The sequence below is a fragment of the Myxocyprinus asiaticus genome, chromosome 16 (assembly GCF_019703515.2).
Source record: "Myxocyprinus asiaticus isolate MX2 ecotype Aquarium Trade chromosome 16, UBuf_Myxa_2, whole genome shotgun sequence".
Classification (NCBI taxonomy): Eukaryota; Metazoa; Chordata; class Actinopteri; order Cypriniformes; family Catostomidae; genus Myxocyprinus; species Myxocyprinus asiaticus.
Genome location: NC_059359.1, coordinates 17666561 through 17680798, shown reverse-complemented (window position 1 = coordinate 17680798; position 14238 = coordinate 17666561). Strand labels below are relative to the sequence as shown.

The 14238-nt window shown below is 38.3% G+C and overlaps 2 protein-coding genes across 2 annotated transcripts in view; one reads left to right on the top strand and one right to left on the bottom strand.

Moving 5' to 3' along the window:
* LOC127453921 (thiosulfate sulfurtransferase/rhodanese-like domain-containing protein 3) overlaps positions 1-14238 on the top strand; it is a 255581-nt gene that overhangs the window by 177970 nt on the left and 63373 nt on the right. The gene's annotated exons all lie outside the window — the stretch shown is intronic.
* Positions 1-14238, bottom strand: part of me1 (malic enzyme 1, NADP(+)-dependent, cytosolic) — a 112027-nt gene that overhangs the window by 37087 nt on the left and 60702 nt on the right. Inside the window, exons 4-5 of the mRNA XM_051720699.1 lie at positions 7291-7366; positions 3879-4040 (exon numbers count right to left, since the gene is read on the bottom strand). Coding sequence (XP_051576659.1) covers positions 3879-4040; positions 7291-7366 — 238 coding nt within the window. The remainder of the gene's footprint in view (positions 1-3878; positions 4041-7290; positions 7367-14238) is intronic.

Below are 14238 nucleotides of genomic sequence, written 5' to 3'. Positions count from 1 at the left end.
GGGTGAGAGAGAGAGCGAAGGTTGCGGAGGAAGGAGACCATAGGTGGAGTAAGAGGTAAAGAAGGGAGAGTAACAGAAAACTGGATGAAGAAATGGTCAGAGATATGTAGAGGAGTAACAAGGAGATTACTGGAGATACAATGACATGTAAGGATGAGATCTAGCTGTCTCCCTGCTCTGTGAGTTGCAGGGGTGTGCAGTCTTGTAAGATCAAATGAGGTTAGAAGAGCTAGAGAGTTAGCCACTTGAGGTTTTTCCAGGTAGATGTTAAAGTCCCCAAGGACCACCAGCAGAGTGCTGTCCTCGGGGAATGAGAACAGCAATACATCTAGCTCTTCAACAAAGTGGCCTAGTTGATCTGGGGGGTGATAGATGACCAAAAAGTGGATTTTAGCAGGATTAGTGGCAGTAATGGCATGATATTCAAAAGTTATTGCAGAGAGAAGAGTGCGGGGTGAATTTCCATGAGTTTGAAATGAGCAAACCGGTTCCCCCTCCCCACCCAGTCAGACAAGGGCTGTGGGTGAAAGTGAAGTCAGTTGAGAGAGCTGAGGGAGTTGCAGTGTTGTCTCTGCAGATCCAAGTCTCATTCAGAGCCAAAACATTGAGTTTTGACTGACTGGCAAAGGCCGGAATGAAGTCAGCTTTGTTGACAGCTGACTGGCAGTTCCACAGTCCAACAGAGATGGACAGGGGCTGTGGAGAGGCAATGCTAAGTGACTCTGGAGTGCGTATGTAGATTTCCGCCTACATGAAACAGGAATTTACCGAAAACACATATTATGAGTAGAATAAAGAATAACTATGAGAAAAAGAGAGAAGGGGCAAAACTTATCGTAGTGGCTGGCTCCTTGTCGGTGTCCTTGCTCGGTGGACTCATGCAGGTAGACTCGCAGGTCTTTACCCAAGATAGGTCTTCACACAAAGAGGGCTTAATTGTCAGTGAAGTGCAGCACATTATCCTGGCTAACAACAACTACTAGTCCAGTGTCACAGCATAAAACACAGCAAACAACCAAACTACAGTTGTTCCCCTCTGACAGACCAAATGCTTGTTCTGCCAGGTAAACAGCAATGAGCCTGTTATATACCTCAACAAATGCTGAGTCCAGCCCACTAATTAGCAACTCAAAGTCAAAAAGTGTCAAAAGCCTGAAACTGAAGCAGGATTGACCTAAAAAGCTCACTAATAGACAAAGATTTACCTTAATTGTCAGTGAAGTGCAGCACAATCTCCTGGCTAACAACAACTACTAGTCCAGTGTCACAGCAAAGAACACAGCAAACAAATGAACTACAGTTGTTGTTCCCCTCTGACAGACCAAATGCTTGTAATGTGTAATATTAATGAACAGAACTGTATTGTACAGTGCTAACAAAATAAAATATAACAACATTTATATTAAAGTGAAGGGAAATGACCCACAGATGTGTTAATGTTGAAAATAATTCAAAATATCGAACATGTTTTTTTAAACTTTTGATGGAATAATGTCCCAAAATCCACATATGTGGACATCATGTTTATCTGTACGCTGATGCGGGAAAAATTGATGAATTTTTTAAAGAGGTATACCAAATGAAACTAGAGGCACTACACTTTACACCCAAATAGGTTTCAGTGAAAAAATGAAAGAGGTTTCTTACCTGTTCCATTTGTTGGCTCTATGTCCGTAGAAGCGCTTCACAGAAAATGACGTCATGTGCCAAGTGCCTCGCTGCGGCAGAAGTTTACCCTTAAATGACAGTCTAGAGCAAGGGTGTCAAACTCAGTTCCTGGAGGGCCACAGCCCTGCAGAGTTTAGTTCCAGCTCTGCTCCAAAATGCCTCCTTGTAATCTTCAAGCACTCCTGAAGACCTTGATTAGCTGCTTCAGGTATGTTTAATTAGGGTTGGAGCTAAACTCTGCTGGACTGTGGCCCTCCAGGAACCGAGTCTGACACTCCTGGTCTAGAGTGTTGAGAGTTTGTATTGTTTTTTCAGCAGGAATTTCATTCAATACTGAAAAGTACTGATTAAATAAGAGCTAAACATTGTTTAGTATAACAAAACATTACTATTTTACCCAGTGATTTTTGTGTACTATGTGTTTTAATGTTTGTTAGCATGTCACGCCCTTTCCAGAAAAGTACCCCACTTTTTGTGATAATTAGCTAGGCAGCATAATTCCATCAATATGTAGAGCATGTTGAGTTATGCATGAGTTAAGTAGAAGACCATTCCAAATCAATCAGTTATGATGTTCCATCTTTGTTAGGATGCTGCCTAACAATACAGCTGCCTATGTAGGCAGTAGGCAGCAAGGTAGCTAACTAGATTTTGTCTACATTGAGACTATTTAAAAAACAAAAGCAGATTTGCCATCAAAAAAACCTTCTGTTCCTGTTCTCTGCATCATCCAAGTGTGCACACACACATACACACAACATTAGCCCAACAGCTCAATATAAACAAATACATAAATTGCAAACAAAATAATTTATATAAATAATAATAATTTCCCCCCATTCAGCTGAACATATTTGCATGCAGACACAGACAAATCTAGAGTCAACTCAAAGTGTTTTGATGCCTCAAGAGACACTGAATCGCGGACAGTCTACACTGAGTTTAGCATCAGAGCAACAGACACATGTGAAGCTTGCCTGCTGGATAATCACGTAGAACGCATTGGCAAAACGGACTCAGAGCAGTTATGCAAAAGTGGAAATGTGCTTTTACCATTTTATGAGCTTTTCCACAGACCTACAAGTGTATGATATGGTTGATGAGTTAAGAAACGTTAAAGTTTAGTGTAAAAGCAAGAATTTGTGCAGTTCACGACATGTCACAGCAGTGACAGCCGTGACTGTACTGTGTGACATGCTATACTCCATTTAAAGCTATTTAAAGGGAACTTTTCTCATTAGTGGTGCTTAGGCAAACATCTCTATTACTACTGCTTATATCTGAGCAAACCCCACCCCAAAAATTTGGCATGTTAGTCATCCCGCACTGTTCGTGCAATGGTCACGAATGCATCTAGCCATGCTCCAACCCAGGGACACTAGGAAACACATATCACCCTAGGAACCAACCACAAATGTGCTAACAACCACCCAGAACACACATTTTCCTAAGTGACTGGACTTTGGATTTTCGCCATGCGGGCAATAAAAAAGACAAAGAAATCCCATAGACTTGCACTGAAGGAGGGACTTGAGCCATATCTCAGAAAAAAGGTGATTAAAAATAGTGAAAACTTAAAATCAATAGTGACCAGTCATAGCATCTAAAAGTATACACTTAAGCTTAACCTTAACAAAAGTCATGTTATTTGTCAATTACCCATTTTGAGATCTACAGCATGTGCTGTAGAACAAACAAAGACAAGTGTCTCTAAAAGATCTGATTTGGATGTCAAACACCCTTTCTCTGTCTCTCCTCCCTCATTTTACTTTTTCTTTCTCTCTTTTTCCCTCCATCTAAGATTTGGCATCTATGATGGCAGGGATTAGCCACTGCTTTGGCATAAAAGAGGAAAGCCAGATGGACACTGGCACAAAGCCTTGGTAAATGAGGCAGTAGTTTTCTATTCCTGTGGTGGCACACCCTTGGCCCTGTTGAGGATGACACAGACTTTACAAAAAATAAATTTACCTCTAAACTTACAGGGCTATTCTTAGCATACAGCTATTGCAGCAGTCCGTACTTCTGCTACAACATTACAGCACCGGGACCAGTGAAAACAAACAAGGTGACAGATTTAAGTCATTACAGAGAGGATGTGGCTGCCAAGAATAGTTAGGTCCCTCTTTGATTTTGTCAGAGTATTCAAGATGGGAAGGAGGAGTCAGCAGTCATGGTCTGGTTGGCAGAGGTGCCACCGGTCTGCTTACCTCATTGTCTGTCCCGACGTCCAACATGACAGGTAGGCACTGCTGAGGTGGCATTCCGCCACAGGAGGTGTAGAGGGCAAGTTTGCCCACAGGGATGCCCATGCCATAGCAGCCTAGATCCCCCAGGCCAAGAATCCTCTCTCCATCTGTCACTACAATGACCTGCCAAAAAAAAAATAAACACAAAGTTTTAAAGAGATAGTTGGAAAATTTGAGACACTCTCTTTTACAGACAGCTAATTCATTTGTACAATTTGGAGTAAATAAAAGCTAATTTTGAACCCGGATTAAATAAAGCAGCATTTTATAAAGCATGGGCCCCATATGTATTGCAAATAGATGCAAATTAAAGGTTATCTGCTCTGAAACATTTAGGCCTATTATGCTGAGGACATTTTGGTATGTTTTTGAACTCAACCTTTCACTGGGAGTAATGAATGTTGATGTAGATTTCATTAGTGTTCGCTGTGCATTGTTTTCATGTTTCTTACATGAATTATTAAAAGAATAATTCACCCAAAACTGAAAATTCTGTCATCATTTACCCACTCTCATGCAGGAAATGTTGATGTTGCAGAATGAAAGTGGCAGTCACCATTTGATTTCATTCTATGGAAAAAGATGCAATGGAAGTAAATGTCACGGTCCTGTCACTTTGTCAGGTTGGGTTTTTGTCTGACGGGACCGTGACATCATCGCCCCATGTTCTGTCATGTGTTTCGTGTCCTGTCTTTGTGTTGAGTGCATGGGTCCAGGTGTGAGTTACCGCCGTGCGCTCTTCGGTAATGTAACGGACCTGTCACTTTGTCAGGTTGGGGTTTTGTCTGATGGGGCCGTGACATTCATCATCCCATGTCTTGTGTTTTGTGTACGTTCTTTGTGTGAGCGCACAGGTCCAGTTGTGAGTTAACGCCGTACCCTCTTCGGTCAGTCTTGTTTCATGTCCGGAGCATGGTGTCTGGATCCTGACTTCCTGTATGGTTTGGTTTCGGTCTGTGTCGGGATCCGGACACTCATGCTCCATGTTCTGTTTGTTTTGTTCTAACTGTGTTGAAGTTTTCTCCCTCATGTGTTTCAGGTGACGCTGGCATGCGGAATCAGCATTTCCATGGGAACCCTGATTGTTTCCATGGGAACATTGATCATGCCAACTTTCAGCTGTCCCCTGTGTGTTCCTGCTTAATTTAATCCCCTCTTGTGTCGTGTTCTTGGCTGGATTGTTGAATGTGTTTAGTGCTGTTTGGAGTGAAGTAACTTACCTCACTCTCTCTGCCTAGTTGGTCCTGTCTCATGTATCTGTTTGGTTGCCTGTCTCTGCCCGCGTGTCATGAGTGTGGTTGCCTTCCAGTTTGCTGTACACTTGTTCTCTGCGCTCACAAATCTTCAACAAAGAATTCCTCGTCTCTGCCCACATGTCGGGAGAGTGGTTGCCTTCCAGTTTGCTGTAAGCAAGAGGCTTCAGCGGAGGTTTCCTTGCGACTCTGCTGCTCGCCGTCACGGCATGTGTGATCACCTGCGGGAGCGCTCTTCACAGAGGATTCCTCATAACTCTGCTGAAATTATTATTTGAACTGTAAATAAATCCTTTGAACTGTTCCTCTGCTCTTGGGTCTCTTTGTCTCACTCTCGCTCTCTGACAGTGAACAGTGACTAAAGCTAACATTTTGCCTTACATCTTCATTTGTGTTCAATGAAAGACAGAAAGTCATACGGGTTTGAAAAAATATGAGAGTGAGTAGATGATGACAATGTTCATTTTTGGGTGAACTATCCCTTTAAGTCACCCGATTAAAATGTTCACATAATCTATTTAGAAATTATTCATTTTTTTCTTGTGTTTTATACGGATATGATTTGTTAATTTCACTGCTTTGCCAATATTGTAAATGTAATGCTTGCTTCTTTTGATTAATAAAATGATATTTTGAGAAATGGTACAAATTACTCTAGAAGGCTGATCATAAAATAATAGTGAAGGGGAATGGTGAGCCGCCGATTTATTCTGATTTCTTGAGGGGAGGCATAGGATTCTTAAAGGAACAGTTATCCCAAAAATTAAAAATTCTCTCATCATTTACTCACCCTCATGCCATTCAACATGTGACTTTCTATCTTCTGTAAAAAACTAACAGATATTTTTTGAAGAATATCTCAACTCTGGAGGTTCATACAATGCAAGTGAATGTGGTCTTAAATTTTGAAGCTCCAAAAAACACAAAGGCCGCAAAAAAGGTAATCCATATGACTCCAGTGGTTTAATCTGTCTTCTGAAGCGATACAATCAATTTTGGGTGAGAACGAACTAAAATGTGACAAATTTTTTACTGAACATTTTGTCACTGCAGTCTCTAGTCACCACAACCATGGTTTGAAGCTCGATCACAGAGTGCTAGATGGTGCTAGGAAGTGTAATTGAGGATGGAATCATGATCTCCCAGGAGACTGAAGATGTCAGGATGAAAATTTAGTTATATTTTGCTCTGTTCACACCAACAAAACTGATTGGATAATTTCAGAAGACATAGATTAAATTACTGGAGTCGTATGGATTACTTTTACGCTGCCTTAATGTGCTTTTTGGAGCTTCAAAGTTTTGGACCCCATTCACTTGCATTGTATGGACATACAGAGCAAAAATATTCTTCTAGAAATCATTGCGTTCTGCAGAAGAAAGAAAGTCATACATATCTGGGATGGCATGAGGGTGAGTAAATGATGAGAAAATTTCCATTTTTGGGTGAACTAACCCATTAAGTTTGGGAGCTTCTGAAATGAAGTAAAGGAAATTAAACACAGTAGCCTGCAGTTTGTAATGGCCCTACTAACCCTGCTTTCTTATTCATACATTTTGTTATTAATTCGTCTTGATTTCCCTCTCCGTTTGCTTAGTTCTTTTTTGTGCTGGATTAAAACGAACTGGTTGTTATTGGCTAGTGCGGCTTGCAAGTCTGCCTCCCAGCAGAACACTGTCAACTACTTATTTTCTGCTTTTATAATCACATTTTCACATATTTAGATAAACGAACAAATTTAAAATAACAGCAAGAGCTGTGTAATTTAATCCCATTACCAGACACAATTGATCAAAAACAAGAATAACATGTTTTTCCCATTAAAAGTTTGGAGCATATGTAGTTGGTGTTTTACTGCTTCTTTTCATACCACCCTGCGTTTTTCCTCAACACTCCGAAGCCCTACAGGGTGTGACACCATTACCGTAATAACTTTTAAATGCTTAATGTACAAATTATTAGACTTTATGACATCGTTTTCACACTGCAAGTCTTACAAATTTAGAATCAGTGTCTTTGGAATTGGTAAAACCCAGGAGATTTTTTTTCTTTTTTTCTGATGGTTCTGGTACATTCTGTAATAGTACAGGGTGGTGTAGTTGTGAGTGGGTAAAACTCACACGAATGTCCTTCTCTGGCCAGCTCTGAAGTAGTGTGGAGATGTGACAGCGGTCATGAATGGTGATAAATAAGCCCCTAGAAGAGAGGAATGAGTGACACAAATTTGGTAAATGTAATTGATTTTCCTTTGTGTCAGTTTCTACATCTCTTTACTTTCATTACATGGAAACAAATCATCTAAACATTTAATCTCAACTAGGGATGTGCCAGGGTGATCGATTAAACGACTAGTTTTCTAAAAACTGATTAGTTGATTAGTGGAGTGGACTACTAACATTAATATTTTTAATGGTGGTGGTTTTAATGGAAGACACAATTATGAAATTAATTAAGATACGCAAATTCTTAAAGAGTGTTTTTTGCGTGATGATAGCTTTCTGTGTTTAATCCGTGAATGACAGTCAGTACAGTAAATCCCTCTGCAAAAAGTTTCATCTCATAAGATTTTTTAACTGCTGTTGTTACAGCAAAGTGCTGCATCAACAATACATTTCAAGATGATCACCATCGTCCTCTGCTGTGAGTAATATTCCTTTATTTGTATGGTGCTGTGGAGAGAATAAAGTATTTTGCTGATTCTGTCTGACACTGCTTAAATAAATAGTTGCAGCAAAAAAAGGTTAAACTGCTTGATGTCATGAACTAGATACATATCTGCAATATTATCTTACAGTTATGCGCTTTTGAATGAGCAGCGAGGATCGCCCTGAAGTATTCCGGTTAGATTAAAGCGTCATTCTGTGTTCAAGATGCATATAAGCGGTTATTTTATTTCCTATTTTTCTTACTTTGATAGTTTTGTGCAATATGATGTTCTAATTATTTTGCCAATTTATTTGTTAAATATTCATGTTGAAGTATTGCACTTAGTGTCCGTATATATAACACTTACTCATTCTTTATTATACTTTATATTTTTTATTTTTTCACATTTTATAATAATAGTAAAGTCATCAAAATTATGGAATAACATAAATGGAACTATGAGAATTATGTTGTGACTAAACAAAATCCAAAATAAATCAAAACTTTTTTATATATTAACATCTTCAAAGTAGTCACCCTTTGCCTAGAATTTGCAGACATGTACTCTTGACATTTTCTCAACCAACTTCTTGAGGTATCACCCTGAGATGCTGTTTAAACAGTATTGAAGGAGTTCCCATCTACAGTATGTTGGGCACTTATTGGATGCTTTTCTTTATTATTTGGTCCAAGTCATCAATTTCAAAAACTTTTTTTTTTTTAAATTACATTTTAGTTTTATAATGAAATAACTTAATATGGTGGCACAATTATATTTTTGTCTACAAAACTAATTTCAAACATTTAAGCATACGCCAGATCAGATCACATTTCAGTCAAGTGTTTCAAAACTTTTGACCGGTAGTGTATGTAAATAATGACAAATCTATTTTCGTACAACCCACCCATAAACTTTTTCACATAAATAAATCAACAGCTTCAGCCCTGGGCTACTGCAATATGAGAACACAACTGTTTATTATTTATTTTTGGGCTTCTTGTCTCATTTATTAGAAAGTATTGAGAATGACAAGTCACAGTCAAACCTACAAACTCAAACCTTCATCACCCACGTAAGCACTATGGCTCTAACAAGTCAAGAGTAAGTGTTTTACCACTGCTCCGTGGTTTCAACAAGTACTCAACTGTATTGTTGCTGTTTTAACTGCTGTTTCAGCTAAAAGAAACACAAATGAACAGCATGAAGCTGTGATGCATGTTCCTGCAGCAAGATCCCTTAATCTAGCTAATTGTGAAATATACATCTGTTGATATATTAGATGTGCAAAAATAATTATATTGTACTGTGAGAAGGGAGCACAGCTCATTAAGTTGCTGCTGCATATTTAGAGTGAATCATTTAGAATCACAACTCAAAATTAAGCAAAACCCAAAGAGATAGAGATAACAGAAGAATGAAATGCTGTCTCCAAAACACCTTTGACCATGTTAAGAAGAGCTGAACCTAGACTGATCAGTCTCTAAAAATAAAAACAAAGTCACTTTTCCGCACAATCAAATACTGTAAGCATAGATATCTTGATCCAAACCTACAGTACTTATCTAAGATTTAATCAGATGTGCCAGGTGTTTAAATAGTAGGTGGAGATCTTAAGTGGCTTCTGAGCAGTGCATTTGTTTCTTAGTGTGTGGTGCGTCTTAGTAGTAAGGCAGAGAGATGTGGAACAGCTGTCAATCACAGTGAAATAAGATGATGATGAACAACCTTGGCTTGACCTCAACAAGTTCAGATTAACATAGACTTGCTGTTGCAGAAGATATTGTAGATATCAACAAATCCATTTCACAGCATTGGTTTGCTTCTGACTTTTCTTTCTACTGCCATATTTTCATAATTCTCAGGCTGCAGCTCATTTACTTTGAGGCTTTAACTTTATGGTCAAAATTCCCTGATCTTTTCACTTGCACACCCTCTCAACTGTAGCTCTCAACCTCCCTCTCATTTCTCTCTTTGTATGTCTCTTGACCCTTCGTTTTATCTTTTTACTCTATATTGTCCTGAGTTTCACTGACACTCATGGGAAATCTTCAGTCCGGACCACAAAGGTATTGCCAGGACATACAGTACACTTAGATCTTTCTCTCCTCCACCCACACTCTCATGGAAAATATCAGTTAGTTTGAGTTTGCAGATTCCATAAAAACAGATCTCTTTTACATCTGGAAGACTTAGAGTTCCATTTATACTTCACCAGGCAGACCTGATTCAAAGAGTCCAGATTAACCCTTAAGCATATACCTTGGGTCTTTAGTGACCCAGGACCTCCTTCCACACCCTGTCCCTCATCCATTTTTTTTTATTTTTATGGAGTTGTGCACACATCTTAAGTATTCCTCAATCTCTCTCTTTTAAATAGTGCAACAACAAAAATACAAAAATTTCAAATAAATAAATAAATAATTGTATAATGGTTTAAGTACCAAAAGTATAGGGTCATTAGAGAACCTAGGTATGTAAGTGTCGTGTTTTTTTTTTGTTGTTGTTGTTGTTTTTTTTTTGTTTTTTGGCACCTGCATAAATTATATGTTTTTGATTATTTCATATCTATATTAGTTTACTACCACAGGATATCTATTTCTTTGTTTATTACGAGAGGAATGAGTACTTTATTCATACAAATAAATACTACTGTACTGTATTTCACGTTGATTTTCTGTGCAACAATGAACTAACAACAGTTGTGATTTATCAGTATTCCATATGCGTGCACACATACATATTATACTTGTATTTCTTACTCAAGGTGGCACTGTTGTTTCAGTGATTGACAAGATTTACATTTGACATTGCTATTTGATGAAGAAACAACTTGGAAGTAAACTATAGAAAGTGTAACACATGACCAGCATGTTATGCATATTTTCATTTGGTGTACTACTGAAATTATGTTTTTAAGTTTATTAAGTTGTGCATCTATTTAGACTCAATAAGTGCCTGAATACGTATGTGTAACTTACAGTTGAAGTCAGAAGTTTACATATACCTTAGCCAAATAAATGTAAACTCAGTTTTTCACAATTTCTGACATTTAACTGTAGAAAACATTCCCTGTCTTAAGTCAGTTAGGATCACTACTTTATTTTAAGAATGTGAAATGTCAGAATAATAGTAGAGAGAATGATTTATTTCAGCTTTTATTTCTTTCATCACATTCCAAGTGGGACAGACGTTTACATACACTTTGTTAGTATATGGTAGCATTGCCTTTAAATTGTTTAACTTGGGTCAAACATTTTGGGTAGCCTTCCACAAGATTATCACAATAAGTTGCTGGAATTTTGTCCCATTCCTCCAGACAGAACTGGTGTAACTGAGTCAGGTTTGTAGGCCTCCTTGCTCACACATGCTTTTTCAGTTCTGCCCACAAATTTTCTATCAGAATGAGGTCAGGGCTTTGTGATGGCCACTCCAATACCTTGACTTTGTTGTCCTTTAGCCATTTTTCCACAGCTTTGGAGGTAGGCTTGGGGTCATTGTCCATTTGGAAGACTCATTTGCGACCGAGCTTTAACTTCCTGGCTGATGTCTTGAGATGTTGCTTCAATATATCCACATAATTTTCCTTCCTCATGATGCCATCTATTAGTGTTGGGTTTGAGTCCACCATAGTAGAGTCCGAGTCAAGTCAGAGTCTTTAAACAATCAAGTCCGAGTCCAAAAGTGGCAGAGGCAGACTCAAGACCGAGTCCATAACAGGCCGAGTCCGAGTCGAGTCCGAATGAATCTATTCATGAATCTGAATTAAGTTGTAACTGTAAACTCACGATCAATATTTTAAGCTTATTTTAGCCTAGAAAAATAATTTTTCAATATAAATGCAACAAAAACACCTCTGGTTTCAGAGTGAAAGCATGTGCTTTAGGTGTATGAAGACAAAAATGTCCTTTAACACACCTCTTATTGTGTTCTGTTGACATTTCAGTTATTTCTTGATTTTTCCCCTCCACTCAAACATAGACTAAAGAAAGTGAAAGCTATGTTAGTCATTACAACCACAGTTATTATTTCTAATTTTAATTTAGTTTTTTTCATTTTCAATTTGTCCATTCAGTTTAGTTTAATCTAAAATGATGGGTGAAATACATGTAATTAATTAAATATATTTAATGTGTTTAATACATTTAATAAATGGTAATATTAAAACATTTAATAATGCCCATAAAACTAAACATAAGATAAAAACAGAAGAGATCAGACACCATTAGAAATTTATTTTTATCCTACTATACTTCACACTTTTCAGTCCTTCTGCTGTGTCCAGGTACAGCTAAGATAAAAAAATTTTTAATGAAAAACTCTATTTGAGCTGACGTGTTGTTCTTTTCACATAATATTTAGTATGGATAATAGGTGAATAGAGACTTCTCCCTTCACTTGTGTTCTTCATTGTATTTTCTGACTTTTTTGCCATTGAAACGCAAGTGCCAGCTTTACAGGTAACACACAGTGGTTGCACTACAAATGTGTAACGGAATGTTTTGTACAATTTACATGGTCTATTTCGTCACTCATATTAGTTTAAATATCCCTGATCCCTAGCATATTTGAATTTGTCTCGATATAGTCAACATTTTCAGTTAGAAATGACTTTGCGTAGTAACGAGAGTCTGATAAACCATTTATTCTATATAATAATTTGCAGAGTTGGGGAACATACTTTTTAAAGTGTACTTACATTATTAATGTTTCTGGATGAGAGTGGCAGAGCATGTGTGGCGATCCCTTTCATGCACACACATACAGTGTGGGCGAGAGAGAAAGTACTTTGAATGAGTGCACGCTGCCACTCTCAGCCAGAATAATCACACGTAAGTGATACTGATGAGCAGTATCAAATATACAGAGTGTATGATAGTACTAACTGTAGAGAGCACATCATTATGAAGACAAAGCTAAATCCTGGACATTTAGAGGCAATTTTGAAATCACAGCTGGACGCTTTACTCAGGTCTGAAAAAGAGGACTTGTCCAGGAAAAAGAGGATGTATGGTCACCCTATGTTATGTTATTTGTTTGCTTGTTTGCTTGTCATTGCATCACAAATGCCATGGACTCGGCTGGACTCTGTAAAAAATCCAGAGTCCTAAAGGCTCGAGTCCAAGTCAAGTCAGATTAAAAATGCATCTGAGCCGTGATAAGACCAAGTCCATTAAAACTGGACTCGTGACTTGGACTTGAGTCTGAACTCGAGTACCCCAACTCTACCATCTATTTTGTGAAATGCACCAGTCCCTCCTGCAGCAAAGCACCCCCACAACATGATGCTGCCACCCCCATGCTTCACGGTTGGGATGGTGTTCTTCAGCTTGCAAGCCTCACCATTTTTCCTCCAAACATAATGATGGTCATTATGGCCAAACAGTTAAATTTTTGTTTCATTAGACCAGAGGACATTTCTCCAAAAAGTAAGATCTTTGTCCCTATGCATACTGTAGTCTGGCTTGTTCTGGAATTGATTTGCACTTTTTGCACCAAACTACGTTCATCTCTAGGAGACAGAATGTGTCTCCTTCCTGAGTGGTATGATGGCTGCACGGTCCCATGGTGTTTAGACTTGCATACTATTGTTTGTACAAATGAATGTGGTACCTTCAGGCATTTGGAAATTGCTCCCAAGGATGAACCAGACTTGTGGAGGTCCACAATTTTTTTTTCTGAGGTCTTGTGTTGCCAGCACTAATTACTGTATGTGGTCACCAGTGTTGATGCATTCTGCATTTTATTAATATGTACATTTTTCCAGCCATTCACAGTGCAAATACTACCAGTATTACGCAAAAAAGGGTCATTATGTAACCAAGGTTCATACTTGTCACCAGAAGATTCTGTGATAATCTCATACCTTTGATAGCATGGATTTCAAAGAGCAGATATCTAAAATAAATCTGCACTGAGCCACTATCTGAAACAGGAGGGAGTTTTGATTTGGACATCCAAGAAAGAGATAACATCGACTTGCACTTTTGTGTTTGTTTAAGATTACCACACAAGAAGAGGTATCCTAAGTGAGGTTTGTTTCCCTGAATATATGAGAGGAGGTGAGGCTGTAAAAAAAGTATCTTCCAAAGTGACTCAGTCTTATGCACAATGAGGGGAAAAACCACAATAGGACTTTTAAAAAACACTGAGCCACACCCAGCATGCTAATGCCTGGACAAAGTTTTCCACATTATGTCTGATTTAATATGAAGGGGAAAAATCTGATAAAAACTTAATTGAACCAGGAGGTCCCTTCTGAGCAGCTTCACAACAGAAACAGCAATTATCTTGTTTTTTTCCCCCAAGTCATTTGAGAAAAGGCAGTAGAAAGTAAGAAAATGTATGCTCAATTTGGTGGACAGAGAGAATCGTGGGTTAAAATACACAAAGCAAAGGTAAGCATTTTTGAAGAAAGCCACAA